Raw genomic sequence first — 16,090 nt, 5'->3', positions numbered from 1 at the left:
ATGAAAGACCTCCCAACTAGGGCGTTCAACCAGAGTAAAGAAGACAAGAAAGAAATAATAATAATAAATAAATAAGCAATAAATATAATTTATTATATGCCTTAGGATTACACGCCCAGGCTATCCCAACAGCACCTCCCAAACCCACTGACATAACCTACAAGAAATACAAGAACAGTTGCTTCTTACCGTTGCTAGCAAAGTGCAGAGTTCACTTGGTAATGTAACGGTTAGCACAGTCAGTTTACAGCACTGGCAATGACCAATCAGGATTCAATTCCTGCCACTGACTGTGAGGACGGTGACCACCAATTTCCTCCGAATGATCCAGTTTCCTCCCACACTCCAAAGACGTATGGGTTAGGTTTAGTGAGTGGTGGGCGTGCTGTGTTGGAAAGTGCAGCAACGCATTGTGGCTTCCCCCTCCCCCACCCAGTACAGTCTTCATGATTAAATTTGATGTAAGTGACGCATTTCACTGTATCTTTTGATATAGCTGTGACAAATAAAGCTAATCTTTAAAATCTTATGCTGCACCTCACCTGTGAGGGGAAAGGGGGGTGGGTAGGGGATGGGGAATGCCGTAAGAAGCTGGAAGGTGATAGGTGGAAGAGGTAGTGGGCTGAAGAAAAGGGAATCTGATAGGAGAGGACAGTGGACCATGGAATAGAGGGAAAGGGATAGAGAACCAGAGAGAGGTGATGGGTGGGGGGAGAAGAAGAGAAATGGTGAGACCACCAGAAGGGTGGAAAATCAAAAAATGGCGTGGGAACAGAGGGTTATTGTTACTAGAGGTTAGAAAAGTCGATGTTTATGCAATCAGACTGGAGAATTCCCAGATGGCATATGAGGTGCTGCTCCTCCAATCAATGTTTGGCCTGATTGTGGCAGTAGGGAAGGCCATGCCAGACATCTCAGTGTGGAAATGGAAAGTCAGATTGAAATAAGTGGCCACCAGGAGAAACCATTTCCCTCTTCTTTTCCAGACCCCCTACCCCAGGCCACCTCCACCTTTCTGCTTCTTCTGCTCGCTTCCTTTCTGGTCCTGATGAAGGGTCACGGCCCAAGACGTTGACTGTTCATTTCCCTCCATAGATCCTACCTGACCTGCTTAGTTCCTCCAGCATCTTGTGTGTGTTGCTCAAGATTTCCAGCACCCGCAGAATCAATTGTGAAGTCTGTGTTTGGTTTCTCCAGTGTGGCAGATGCTACATCATGAACACCAAAAGTAGTCCCCTACATTGGAAGGAGTGCTTGTGAATTACTGCTTCACCTGGAAGGACTGGTTAGGAATGGAAGAAGTGAGAGGACAGGAGAGGCAGCTCCAGCTACATCTCATCTCATGCGGATTTCTTCTGAAGTTCCACCCTTCCTCGCTCAGACTCTCTCTTGATCACAGGTATGGCCAAACTGTCCAATCCTTCTCAATGCAGAGCTGTCACCACATGCTGAGGCTCATTCAGTTCCACGTGACTGCAAGAACACCCACTCACTCTATCTCAAAACTGCCATGGTCTGTCACATCCTATACTGAAACACTTTTTCCCTTCCTTTCTGATGTAAAAGATTGCAAACTTCAACAGCTCTTGGATTCCAGCAACCCCCATCCTACCCAACATCTCCTGATATGTTATCACCAAACCTTCCTGACCCTCCCTTCTCTGATCCTGATCAGTTCTTGCAGAAATCCCTTCTTCATCCTTATCTCAATGCATTTTGGGCTCAACATGACCTTGAACTCTCCTTCCACTACTTCTGCCTTCATGCCAACTTCTTTGCCTAAAAATCTGAGACTTTGAACTTCTCTTCCTGTCCTAGAATTCCCAATCCCGTTAGATCCTCTCCTCTGTCTTTAAGAGTTCTCTTGATCTATTCATTGCCAATGTTGGTAGAACATTGACCACTTGATTTTTTTTCCAGTACTTCCTCTCCACCTAGCCCACTCCTCTCTGACTTACAACTCTCCACTCACCAAAAACCAATCTCTACCTCGTCATCAAATCTGTGAGCTATGTGGTTTAGTGAACTGACCTCTACCTCACAGGTGGAGACGGAGGTCACGCTCCTGAACCAGTGTAGATATCTTCACTGAACCTGAACTGATTCTACAACCTATGGATTCACTTTCAAGGATTTTACAACTCATATTCTCATTATTATTTATTTGCAAAATTTGTCTTCTTTTGCACATTGGTTGTTTGTTAGTCTTTGTTTATGTATAGATTTTCATAAATTCTACTGCATACGCTTATTTTCCTGTAAATGTCTGCAAGAAAATGAATCTCAGGTTTGTATATGATGACACATATGTACTCTGATATTAAATTTACTTTGACTTTGACTTGGGCAGAGACCAAACATCAGCCCTTGAACACCTTGTCAAACCTCTCTCTGGTCCATGACCCTACCATTGAGCATTGGGCCATTGTCTCCCATCTCATTTCCTCAGAACTTTCCTGAATGGATTCCAACCTTGTGGTGTTCCAGCACTGTAGAATTCCCTTCTCCCTCCTGCCCAAGATCCACAAATGGGACTCTCTGGGCACAGCCATTGCTTCAGCCTACTCTTGTCGAATCAGAGCTTGACTCCACTCTTTCTCCCCCGATCCAGTCCCTTCCCACTTCCATCTGTTACATTCTGCTTCACAGTTTCCAATTGCCTGGTCCCACCAGCCTATTCTTAGCCTTGGGCATATGAAGCCTTGACACTTTCAACCTGTAGAGAGTTGTAGACACAGCTCATCTCATCACAAACAACACCACGCCCCCTATGAACTCCGTCTACACTTCTTGCTGCCTTGACAAAGCAGCCCACAGAATCAAAGACCCCACCCACCCTGGTCATTCTAAATACCACCAAACCCATTGGGCAGAAGATACAAAAGCCTGAAAGCACCTACCACCAGGCTCAAAGACCGTTTTTAGCCCACTGTTATAAGACTATTGTAACACGATTCTACAATAATGTGGACTGGACTTTCTCTGTAACTGTAACACTTTACTCTGCATCCTGTTATTGCTTTCCCTCATACTACCTCAATGTATTGCTGACTACCCTGAATAAGCATAGTCTTGCTTCGAACAACTTCCCCTTTGTGGGAAACATGGAGCAGTCTTTGTTTCAGTCCTACTTGCTGTGACTGTAACTAAATCACTGGAGAAATGGGAGAACTTGTGGATTTACTCTAAACTTAAAGTACATCCCATTCTTTTACCCTTAAGATCCAAGGTACAACGGGCAAATCAATACAATTTCCATAGGTACAATGACACTGTTTCCTTCAATATTTTGTGTCCTTTGAGGTTCATACATGTTTATAGTAAAAACTTGTCATTGATAAGAAACTTTTGAAGGTTCAACCACCTTTGCTGAGACAAACTAATTCACACAAGTAGTCAAAAGGCTTCTGAGGACAGAGAGCAACACATCCAAGATTAGTTTTGTGAGGGCTGACTCTCTGAGAGCCCAAATCTCCCAATTATTGATAGTTAAGCTATTTGACGTGCTAAGTGATAGTACCAGTTTGGTCTGCAAGCTTCCTTGAACTTGTTTACTATGGTGCAAATTACTTAATCCGAGTTGCCTGGTGATGCATGCCAATTAATATAACCCCATTGTCTAATGTTTGGCTAGCAGCCAACCTAGGTGTCCTTTTAACTTAAAACTGATTACTGTTTGTAATTTATGTTAAGAAATGAAAACTGGTTCTTATTTGAATTAATATCTGCTATACTCAAAATAATGCCTTAATAATCCCTAATACTTCCCAGGCTCTTCCATTGACAATTGCATTAGTTCTGAATACGCTCAGACCTCTAAATAACACAAGAGATTCTGCAGATGCTGGAAATCCAGAACAGCACAAACAAAATGCTGGTGTAACTCAGCAGGTCAGTCAGCATCTATGGAGGGGAATTATCTGTCAATGTTTTGGGCCGAGACCCTTCATCAGGACTGGAAAGGAAGGGGGAATCCAGAATAAGAAGGTGGGAGGGAATGGAAGGAGAACAAGCTGATGGATGATAGATGATACCAGTCCCCTTCTCTCACGTTTACCTGGTCTATCTCTTCTTTTCCCTTTCTGAATCCCACTGTCTCCATCCCAGAGGATAGACAGGCCACCAACACCCACCACAAACCCACAATGTATGATGAGTACTTGATGGCTCTGGGGTTGCTACAGTTTATAAGACTGAAAAGGGATCTCGGTTAAATCTGAGGCCTAGATAGAGTGGACATGGGAAGAATGTTTCCTATAGTGGGGAGTTTACAACCACAGGGCACAGCCTCAGAATAGAGGGGCATCCATCTAGAAAAGAGATGAGGAGCAATTTCTTTAGCCAGAGGGTGGTGAACCTGAGGAAATAATTGCCGCAGATGACTGTGGAGGTCAAGTCATTGGGTATATTTACAACAGAGGTTAATAGGTGCTTGATTAATAAGAGCATCGAAGATTGTGGGGAGAAGACAGGAGAATGGGGTTAAGTTTGATAATTAATCAGCCGTGACAGAATGGTGGAGCAGACTCAATGGACTGAATGGCCTAATTTTGGTCATATTTAGTGGATCCCCACATTTACCGCAACTCTATCCTCTCCCACCCTGCCTCCACTCCAATCTCCCAGTCCTTCCAACTACTTATTCCAATGAGGACACTTTGCACAAAGATGACTCTAAGGTTTCTTTCTTATTGTCAGCCATGGCTTCTTCTGGACCATAATTGACATCCTATCCATTGCCCATGCTCCAGCTCTCAGCCCAGACAGAGCAAGAAAAGAGTCTCTCTAATCCTCCACATCATCGGACTCAACAGTGATCTCCCTTTGTGAGTTCACCTGCTGCAATGAGGTTCCACCACAGACACACTTTTCCCTCCTCTATCCTTTCAACACTTCCAAGGGACTCTCCTCTTCACTACTTCCTGATCCCCTCTTCCATCACCCGCCAACAACTTTCCATCCAGCTCTGCTCCCTGCAACCATAGGACGTGTTACACCTACTTTTCCCTTCACATCTTCCCGGTGACATTTAGAGAGCTTCTAAATATCACCTTGAGGTACACTTGATGGGTTGTTGGCAGAGGGGATTTCCCGTTCTTCTTAGACAGTCCCTAGGGATCAAGGGTGATTTCCTTTCTTTTTCAATCTTTTTATTAAATTTCATATATAAAAAAAAACAACACATAATAATGAATAGATTACAAATTCAATAAACTTGAGATTACATTAGTAATAGGATAATAATATCCTATTAAACATCAATCAACAAAAGGTACATAAATCAATCAAGTCTATATAAATATATATGAAAAAAAAACAAAAATAATCATCAAAAAAGAAAAAAAAATTGAAATTATATATGAGAAAAAATATATATTGAAAAAAATACTAAACTAAACTAACATGGGCAATAATAGCACTTTATAGATATATGAAGGTGTCAAGAAAAGAACTCCGGAACTCCATACCTGAACAAGGATAAGTAGAGAAAAGGATCTGAAATAGGCCAAATTAATTCATATGAAAGTGTCGAATAAATGGTCCCCAGGTTTCTTCAAATTTAATTGAAGAATCAAAGATAGTGCTTCTAATTTTTTCCAAACTCAGATAAGAAATAGTTTGGGAGAACCACTGAAATGTAGTAGGAGGATTTACTTCTTTCCAGTTTTGTAATATAGACCTTCTGGCAATTAATGTTACAAAGGCAATCATTCGTCTGATTGAAGGGGAAAGCTGATTGCCATCTTCATTTGGTATACCGAAAATTGCAGTAATAAAATGGGGTTGTAAATCGATATTCCATACTGAGGAAATGACATCAAAAATGTCCTTCCAATAGTTATGTAAAGTGGGACATGTCCAAAACATGTGAGTCAATGAAGCCACTTCTAAGTGACATCTGTCACATTGAGGATTGATCTGCGAGTAAAATCGGGCAAGCTTATCTTTAGACATATAAGCTCTATGTACAATTTTAAATTGTATTAAAGCATGTTTATAAGGGTGATTTCCGTCCTGTGATTTTCAGGATTCTTTCTCATTTATATTCAGTGGCCACTTTATTAGGTAGATCTGTACTCCTACTCATTAATGCAAATATCTAATCAGCCAATCATTGGCAGCAACCTAATGCATTAAAGCACCCAGGCATGGTCAAGAGGTGCATTTGTTGTTCAGACCAAAAATAAGAAAGGGGAAGAAATGTGATCTAAGTGAATGATTGTTAGTGCCAGACAGGGTGGTTTGCATATCTCAGAAACTGCTGATCTCCTGGGATTTTCATGCACATCAGTCTCTAGAGTTTACAGAGAAAATTAAAAAATAAAAATTCCAGTGAGCAGCAGTTCTGTGGGTGAAAACACCTTGTTAATGAGAGAGATCAGAGGAGAATGGTCCTGTCAAGCTGACAGGAAGGCGACAGTAACTCAAATAACCACATGTTACAACAGTGGTGTGCAGAAGAACATCTCTGAACACACAGCATATTGAACCTTGAATTTATTGGCTACAGCAGTAGAAGATCATGAACTCAGTGACCACTTTATTAGATACAGGAGGTACCTAATAAAGTAGCAAATTTATGTATTTTCTTACAATATAGAAGGAATCCATTCAATCCATTGAGTCTATTCATCCTATCTCAGTGCAATCCCATTCCCCCACTTCCCAGTAATCTATTCTCTCCCACATGCCCTTTAGATCCCCCTGACTTATCTACTCATTAGGAATGATTATCAGTAATCAGTAAACCAACCAACACACCAACAGGATGTTGGAGGAAACCAGAGTGTTGGGGATAAACCACACAGTCACAGGAAGAACGTGAAAACTCCACATGGTCAGCATCCACTTTTGGGACTGGACCAAACCTGTGACGTGGTATGCGTGGTGTGCTGCTTTTGGGTGTGAGCACGACCCTCTACGTGGGTGCTAACTGGTGCATGGTATTCCTCAGAGTGCTCCATGCCCTTCACCTGTCTGGATGTCCTTAGCTCAGGGATTCTTGTCAGTGCGTGAGGTACCAGCTGTGCTTACCCCATCCTTCCTAGGAGTTTATTTAATTTATTTTTTATTCAGAGACACAGGTCCTTCTGCCCGACAATCCCAGACCACCCAGTATGCCTCCGTGACCAATTAACCGACTACTTCATACGTCTTTGGGCTGTGGGAGGAAACTGCAGCAACCGGAGGAAACCCACACGGTCACGGTGAGAACGTACAAACTCCTTACAGGTAGCGGCGGAGTTGAGCTTGCGTTGATGGTGTTGTACTAGCGTTATGCTAAACACACCGCTACCATGCCTCCCAGTGTTCTCTCTGAGGTGTGTGTGCACACACATCTTTTGCTACCAGCGCACAAAGGAATTTAATCTGCGAACAAAAGGTCATTACCCTCCACCTCGTTGACACGTTAAGTATATTTCATGATTGTTCACAATACAGAAACTGGTGTAACCTGTGCATATTGTCATGATGCAAAAGTTACTGGAGAAGTAACTGGAGTGTAGAAAGTTGAGGGGGGACTTGATAGAGGTATTTAAAATTATGAGGGGGATAGATAGAGTTGAACGTGGATGGGCTTTTTCCATTGAGAGTAGGGAAGATTTAAACAAGAGGACATGAGTTGAGAGTTAGGGGGCAGAAGTTTAAGGGTAATACGAGGGGGAACTTCTTTACTCAGAGAGTGGTAGCTGTGTGGAATGAGTTTCCAGTAGAAGTGGTAGAGGCAGGTTTGATATTGTCATTTAAAGTAAAATTGGATAGATATGTGGACAGGAAAGGAATGGAGGGTTATGGGCTGAGTGCAGGTCGGTGGGACTAGGTGAGAGTAAGCGTTCGGCACGGACTAGAAGGGCCGAGATGGCCTGTTTCTGTGCTGTAATTGTAATATGGTTAGGTGGGAAGAAGTGGAGTGATATTTGGAAACTTGACTTTTTAAAGCATCATTTAGCAAGCAAATCACATATGGATGGTGCGCAAAAGCTCTGGGGAGAAAACCCTTCACTACAGGCCTGGTTTCTTTTAAACAATGAACAACAAACTGGATTATGTAGTTGACGATCCTTAGAATAGCTTCAGGCTTACTTCCTCTTAAAAATTCAGTATGCACATGTTGTTATCACCAGGCAAAGAGTTGCTCAGCACAAGAATTTTGCGCACACTGGTCATTGCAAATTAGAGGGAACATTGGAGCCACCCCATTTGAAGAATCTTCTATCATATCCTCCCCCCCACCCATCACAACAATGAGTTCTTATTGCAGACTTACGGAGCTGGAAGCAGTGAGATTGTATCAGGGATCTGGCATTAGCAGTGCAGATGACTTGAAGCCCCTGGAAGTGTCTGAGTGTAATTAGAGCCTGGAACCTTGGAGGGCTGGCAGGGGAAAGGGTGCTGACTGTGATCCATCTCTCTTACTAGTAGATGTGGGGAATTATGAATGTAATGCAGGCAGTACACAGACTGGCCTTTAAGGTGTCTGTGTCTCCTGCACTGCACCACTGCTGTTCAGGAGACCATGAGCTTGAGGCTGGGTCTGAGTCGTCAAACACTCTTTTCATTCAAGTGCTGAGATTAGGGCCAGTGCGGTGGAACAGCTGATAGAGCCACTGCCCCTCAGCCCCAGAAGCTCCAGGTTCGATCCTGACTTTGGGTGCTGTCTGAGTGGAGTTTGTACGCTCTCCCCAAGATTGCTCTGGTGTTCCAGTTTCCTCCTGAATCCCAAAGTTTAACTGGCCACTGTAATTTTCCTTAAGTGGTAGAATGGGGATGAAGAGGGGGATGTTATTGAGAATCTGAAGGGAATAAAAGATGGAATTAATATGGGATTGGTATAAATGGGTTAATGGTTAGCATGGATTCAGTGGGCTGAATGGCCTGTTTCTGTGCAATAGAACACTATCATTGTTTCTAGGTATTAATTTCTCAGCCCTGTACAGTAAACACATCCCTGCCACATGACCAACTTATCAAACCGAATGACTGATGGCACGTTGACTAGTCAATTGCAGTAATTTCTGATGTCAACATTTATGCTCCTCATTATAAACAGTGTTATCGCTGGGGATATGGAAATGACTTCAGTACCAAACATTCCCAGATCTGGGATAAGAACTTCACAACATAAGAAACAGCAGCAGGAATCGATCTCTGAACCCTCGAACCAGCTCCTACATTCATCTTGATCATGGCTGATGCTTTATCTACACACCGTCTCCCCACCCTGTTCCCACAATGCTCCGCTGATCTGCGTTGGAAACAATGACTGAGCATCCACAGGAATTGGAGGGCGAGATTCCAGAAGGCTGAGTGTGAAGGCCATTCCCTATTGTAATCGCAATAAGGCTACCCCATATTTTAGGTCTGTGACTCCAAGTTGTCAAATCCTTAGCCGGGGAAGCAATCCCTCCAAATGAGCCCTCAAAGTATGTCTCAACGAAGACATCCGCCATCCTTCTACCTTGTCTACTTGTGTGATAGACGTGCCACCTCAGAACCAGTCTATTGAATCCTTCCAGCACTCCCTCAGAATCAGGTTGAATATCGCTGGCATACGTTGTGAAATCTGTTGTTATGTAGCAGCAGTACAATGCAACACATAATAATGAAAACAGCATGACAGAAGTGAATATATTAAAAAAGAGAAATAAAAGTGGTCAGGTAGTGTTCATGGGTTCAATGTCCATTCAGAAATTGGATGGCAGACAGGAAGAAGCTGTTCCTGAATCATTGAGTGTGAGCCTTCAGGCTCCTGTACCTCCTTCCTGATGGTGGAAATGAGAACAGGGTATATGCTTGGTGGTGTGTGTCCTTAATGATGGATGCTGTTTTTTTTGAGGCACTGCTCCTTGAAGATGTCCTGGATTCTGGGGAGGCTTGTGCCCACAATGGAGTGGACTGAGTTTACAACTTTCTACAGCTTATTTCAATCTTTTGCAATGCTCCCCACCTCCCCATACCAGGCGTTGATGCAGCCAGCTAGAACCTGTAGAAATTTGCGAGTGTCTTTGGTAACATAGTGAACCTTCTTAAACTCCTAATGAAGTATAGCCACTGTCATGCCTTCTTTGTAGCTACATCGATATGTTGGGCCCAGGATAGATGCTCAGAGATGTATTATACTTTCTTAAGGAACCAGAATTGCATACTGGTGTAATCTTGTCAAGGCCCAGAGAATCGCAGTAAGTATCCCTACCTATTTGATCAACTCCTCTTGCAAGAAAGGCCAACGTGCCATTTGCCTTCCTAATTACCCACCACACCTCTATGATGGTTTCAGTGACTGATGAACACAAGCAAGGAATTCTGCAGATGCTGGAAATCCAGAGCAACATACACCAGCAAAATGCTGGAGGAACTCAGCAGGTCATGCAGCATCTATGGAGAGGAATAAGCAGTTGACTTTTTGGGTTGGGACCCTTCAGAAAGACTCATTCAGTAACTGATGCTGATCAGCATCATTTCCCAGTCTCTCATCGGTTAAAAAATATGTAGCATTCTTGCTTTGTCCACCAAAATGGAAACTTACTTACTGACTTATGCCCATTACCCCTAATGGGCCATAGGCTCCCAGAATCCTCTGTCCTATAACCATATAACCATATAACAATCACAGCACAGAAACAGGCCATCTCGGCCCTCCTAGTCCATGCCGAACTCTTAATCTCACCTAGTCCCACCTACCCGCACTCAGCCCATAACCCTCCACTCCTTTCCTGTCCATATACCTATCCAATTTTACCTTAAATGGCACAACTGAACTGGCCTCTACTACTTCTACAGGAAGCTCATTCCACACAGCTATCACTCTCTGAGTAAAGAAATACCCCCTCATGTTTCCCTTAAACTTTTGCCCCCTAACTCTCAAATCATGTCCTCTCGTTTGAATCTCCCCTACTCTCAATGGAAACAGCCTATTCACGTCAACTCTATCTATCCCTCTCAAAATTTTAAATACCTCGATCAAATCCCCCCTCAACCTTCTACGCTCCAATGAATAGAGACCTAACTTGTTCAACCTTTCTCTGTAACTTAAGTGCTGAAACCCAGGTAACATCCTAGTAAATCATCTCTGCACTCTCTCTAATTTATTGATATCTTTCCTATAATTCGGTGACCAGAACTGTACACAATATCCCAAATTTGGCTTTACCAATGCCTTGTACAATTTTAACATTACATCCCAACTTCTGTACTCAATGCTCTGATTTATAAAGGCCAGCGTTCCAAAAGCTTTCTTCACCACCCTATCTACATGAGACTCCACCTTCAGGGAACTATGCATTGTTATTCCTAGATCTCTCTGTTCCACTGCATTCCTCAATGCCCTACCATTTACCCTGTATGTTCTATTTGGATCCTGGGTCAGTCTTTCATGCTGTCTCTAGGTGTAGCACAACTTACATCTTCTAATTGAAGGTGGTTCACCTCCAGAGTTTTCGAGGTCTTTGGAATTTCTGTAGCACTGAAATTTTACAAGTTTGCTTGCTCCATGCCCAACTCTCCTCCTTTCACAGTTGGACTCGGGACCATCCATGACAGAACTGCCAAAGTGGATAACCTCACCTTATCTCACACAGTTAACCACTTGTTAGCCACTCACCTATCTTACGCTTATCCCCTTGAAGCCTCTCTACATCCTCAACCCCAACTCTCGTCTTCACTTAGTTCAGTGTGGTTTGAAAACTTGCAAAATGTCAAATATGCTCTCCTCAGTCAGATTCTGGATATAGATTGTAACTGCTGTGGGCCAGGTACCCATCACTGCACAGCCTCCCCCACAGGGGTATATCGCAGCAAATTAAATGCAAAGTTCCCTCTGCTTTTCTCTGACCCAGTCTCAATCCCATAAAAGTGCTCCTTTTGCCTCTCCACCCTTCCCACTGATCCTCTCCACTGCAGGGACAACTTAAGGCCTTTTGAGTTACAGTACTTAGAGTAATAGAGCACAACAGCAAAGAAACAGGTCTGACCCATCTAGTCCGTGCTAAACTTTAAGCTGCCTAGTCCCATCAACCCGCACCTGGACCATAGTCCTCCACACCCCTCCCATCCATGAATTTATCCAAATTTCTCTTAAATGTTGCAATTGATCCCACATCCACCACTTCCACTGGCAGCTTGTACCACACTTGCACCACCCTCGGACAGAAGAAGTTTCCTCTCAGGTTCGCTTAAGTATTTCATCTTTCACCCTTATGACCTCTACTTTCAGTCACAACCTCAGTGGGAAAAGACTGCTTGCATTTAGCATAATTTTTTTAATAGCTCTATCAACACTCCCCACCATCTCCTACACTCCAGGGATAAAAGGTCCTAACCTTTCAACTCTTCCCTATAACTCAGGTCCTCAAGTGCAGCAGAATCCTTGTAAATTGTCTCTGTACTCTTTCAATCTTGTTGATATCCTTCCTGTCGGTAGGTGACCAGAACTGCACACAATGCTCCAAATTTGGCCTCACAACCACCTTGTACAACTTTGACATAATACCCCAACTCTGGTTTATGAAAGCCAATGAACCAAAGTCACTTTTATGGCCCTGCCTGCCTGTGACGCCGCCTTCAGGGAAAGTGGAACCATTCAGCTCACGAGCTTCAGCTACTCTTCGCCTGGAAGGGAATTGGTTTGTGTGTTTGCTCCATCTGCCCATCTAAAGGAAAGGCAGTTGGTCCCACTGGATTCTACAGAAGCATCCAGCATTTTGGTAGAGGTGAGTGTTGCCGGTTCCCACCACATATTGTGTCATGAATTGCCCCTGACAACCTTGCTCTCATTGTTATTTACATCGGTCCTGGAATCTCCCACCGCCACAGGAAATTATTCCTCTCTATCAAACCTACTGAACCTTTTAATCACCTCAAACAACTCATGCAGGCAGCCTCTTTTTCTTCTCCACCAGGGTGGGTGTTGGGAAGAGGGGCTGCTGGAGATCCTAGGTCTGATCCCGACCTCAGGTACTGTCTGTGTGGAGTCTGCATGTTCTTCCTGTGACCGCACAGGTGCTCCAGTTTCCTCTCACATCCCGAAGATGAGTGGATCATTGTCCTTTTCATACAGGGGAATGGTAGAATTTGTGGGGAGATTGATATAATGGGTGTTGATGGTTGGCATAGACTCAGTGGGCCAAAGAGGCTGCTTCTGTGCTTTCTCCCTCTCTCTCGATGACTCTTTGGGTTGCAAGTCCAAAGTGAAGAGTTGAAGTGACCAGACAGATTCCTACAGCCAACAGACGCCAAGGATTCCCACCTGATTATCCTTGTAAAAATGAAATGCCAGGGTCCACATTCACTGCCAGATGCAGACCTGAGCCATAGACTTTCCATGCTATCTAAAGACTGTGAGGACTTTGTTCACCATCTAGTCTGTGTCTTTGCAGACATTTACCTTCTCAACCTGCCTGTGTAAATGCTCAAAGGAACCTGGATAAAAATTTGCAAAATATACAAGGATGTTCTAAAGCGGGGGTTCCAACCTGGGATCCATGGACCCCTCAGTTGATGGTAAGCTTCCATGGCAAAAAAATGGTTGGGAATCTCCTTGATGAAATACAACATCCCCACTGCTTCTTGGAAACCTCTGGCTCCAGTGGAAGAGCAGTCGGCAGGGTTTTGAGAACCTCCGGTCCATGCATCAGGAGTCCATCATTGGCCAGCATAAATGTCAGCACACTCCTTACCAAACTACCCACACAACCTTCTCCCACCTGCGCAGGTCACACTTTGGCCTAGTAAACCCCCTTAGAAATGGATGGGAAGCTAGTCACCCTCAGGACCACTTGACAGGAATGGATTGGCATCTAGCTCCACATTAGGCTGTCCATGGCCACAAGAGGCCATTCAGCCTGTTGGGCCTGCTGTCCCTTCACTTGGCTCATGCCTGATCTTCACTTCCAACCATTTCTCATTACCCATGTACATCAAAGCTCTCTTTGTAAGGGTCTTGACCCCAACCAACCCTAACCTTGGAGCAAACTGAGGTTCTTCCAAACAAGCTGCTCAGAAAATTTCAACAGGCTTATAAATCTTGTCTCCCCCCCCCCCCCCCGCCCAGTATCTTGCTTTTCAGAATCGGGGTGGGGGTGTAAGCATTGATAGGCCTCTTCAGGATGATTGAAAGGAAGGATCATAAGATGTCCACACAAGAGATCCTGCAGATACTGAAAATCCAGAGTAACGCACACAAAAATTTTGGAACTCATCAGGCCAAGCAGCATCAATGGAAAGGAATATACAGATGACATTTTGGGCCTACATTTCGGATTTAACATTTACTGTTCATTCCTTTTCAGAGACGCTGCCCGGCCTGATGAGTCCCTTCTGTAGAAAACATCCAATTCTATAGGAGTTCTTATAAGCCAATAATGAGGCTTTAAACACGAGAAAATCTGCAGATGCTGGAAATCCAAGCAACGCATACATGTCGGAGGAACTCAGCAGGCCAGGCAGGATCTATGGAAAAGAGTACAGTCAATGTTTTGGGCCAAGACCCTTCATCAGGACTGGATAAAAAGTTGAGAAGTCCCGATGAAGGGTTTTGGCCTGAAACGTTAGTTTACTCTTTTCTGTAGATGCTACCTGGCCAGCTGAGATCCTCCAGCGATTTGTGTGTGTGTGTGTGTTGCTTGAATGTTGAAGCTTTGTTCCCTTCACTTCCCAATGATAAAAGGCAAATGAAGACCTCCATTTTGACCCTCCCCAGTCAATAAAATGGGAGTCCAAATACACAGGAAACTTCAAGCCTACAAACAAAACCAGTTAACACTAAAGAAAGGATGCAACAGGCCACATAATTGCATGGATTCCATTTTATTTGAAACGTAAAGACAGTAATTGGATTCATCAGAAATTAATTTTCCAATGCATGGCTAAGCTCAATTAACCAATGTTGTACATAAAAGCATAATATGAAAATGACTACAAAATATAGCAAATGTCAACAATGCTAGCATTACTCATTTGCATTCACCTCAGTAAAAGATCAAACAAAATTTGATAAAAAAATTAAAACAACTATATACAGAAATGGCTAAAGTCTGTATTACTGCTTGTCTGATGAACTCATTCACTTCTTTTTGGAAGCCATTTTCTTTACACTGGTTTTGGCTCGCGGCTTGGGGGGTTTTGCCTTCTTGGTGTTTCTCTTAACCGCCTTTGCCTTCACCGCCTTCGTTTTCGCCGGTTTTGCTTTCTTTGCACCTTTGGGCGTCCCTGCCGCCTTCTTCATGGCCTTGTGCACCTTGACCTTATTGGCTTTAGCCAACGGCTTAGCCGGCTTCTTGGCTTTGGTCGGCTTCTTGGGTTTGTCCACCTTCTTGCTTAAGATGGACTTCTTCACTGGCTTCTTCACCTTTTTAACTGCCTTCTGGGGCTCCCCGCTCTTGGAGATCTTGAAGGACCCTGAGGCGCCAACTCCTTTTGTCTTCTCCAGAACCCCCTTGGTCACCAGCTTCACGAGTGACAGTTTGATCTGGCTGTCTGCGTTCTCTGCCAGCTTGTACTGGCTTTTGACCAGCTTTTGGATGGCTTGGCGGGATAGTCCTGAGCGGCTGCTGGAGCCCATGATCACCCCAGTGATCATCTCGGAGTACTTGGGGTGTGTGGGGGTTTTCTTTGCTGCTTTGCCACGTTTGGGCTTTGAAGCTGAGTTGTCAGTCATTGTGATCACGGACCTCTTTTTGTTTTCTTGTTAGTTGTGATCAGCACCGTTGAGTTAGACGGGCCGCCTCTCAGCGCCAACCTCTCCACCCTTCCCACTTCGGCTCCAAGTCCCCGTCTGCGGCGCTGGCTGACGCGGGGAATTTATAGGCTAAGCGCGGACCTGATTGAGAACAGCGGCTGTTGGCAGCAATGGAGAGGCTGAAATGGCGAATTGCACTCGCATCTGTGTTTCTTCGCTTGCAGAAACGGCCGAGCCAAGCCTTTTCCCAGCGCTTCCCGGTCAACGCGGCCGACCTCTCCGCAAGTCAACTCCCTGCTCTCTGCTCCACTCTGCAAACCGGGGCTCTTCGCCGCTCGGCAACGCGGCAATCGGTGCAAAAGTACGCCGGGACTTTGCAGCCGCTTGCAAGAATTGGGATTTCTGCTCAAAAAT

General features: G+C 44.2%; 1 protein-coding gene across 1 annotated transcript; it reads right to left on the bottom strand.

The window, feature by feature from the left end:
- Positions 1 to 14,789: 14,789 nt before the first annotated feature.
- Positions 14,790 to 15,777, bottom strand: LOC132383040 (histone H1.0-like). Its single transcript, XM_059953750.1, has one exon. The coding sequence runs from the start codon at positions 15,653 to 15,655 to the stop codon at positions 15,062 to 15,064; it is 594 nt and encodes a 197-aa protein (XP_059809733.1). The 5' UTR covers positions 15,656 to 15,777; the 3' UTR covers positions 14,790 to 15,061.
- Positions 15,778 to 16,090: the final 313 nt, after the last annotated feature.

This window comes from Hypanus sabinus, chromosome 29, assembly GCF_030144855.1.
Source record: "Hypanus sabinus isolate sHypSab1 chromosome 29, sHypSab1.hap1, whole genome shotgun sequence".
Classification (NCBI taxonomy): domain Eukaryota; kingdom Metazoa; phylum Chordata; class Chondrichthyes; order Myliobatiformes; family Dasyatidae; genus Hypanus; species Hypanus sabinus.
Note: the sequence above shows the minus strand (reverse complement) of the source record. Positions and strands in the feature narration are given on the sequence as shown.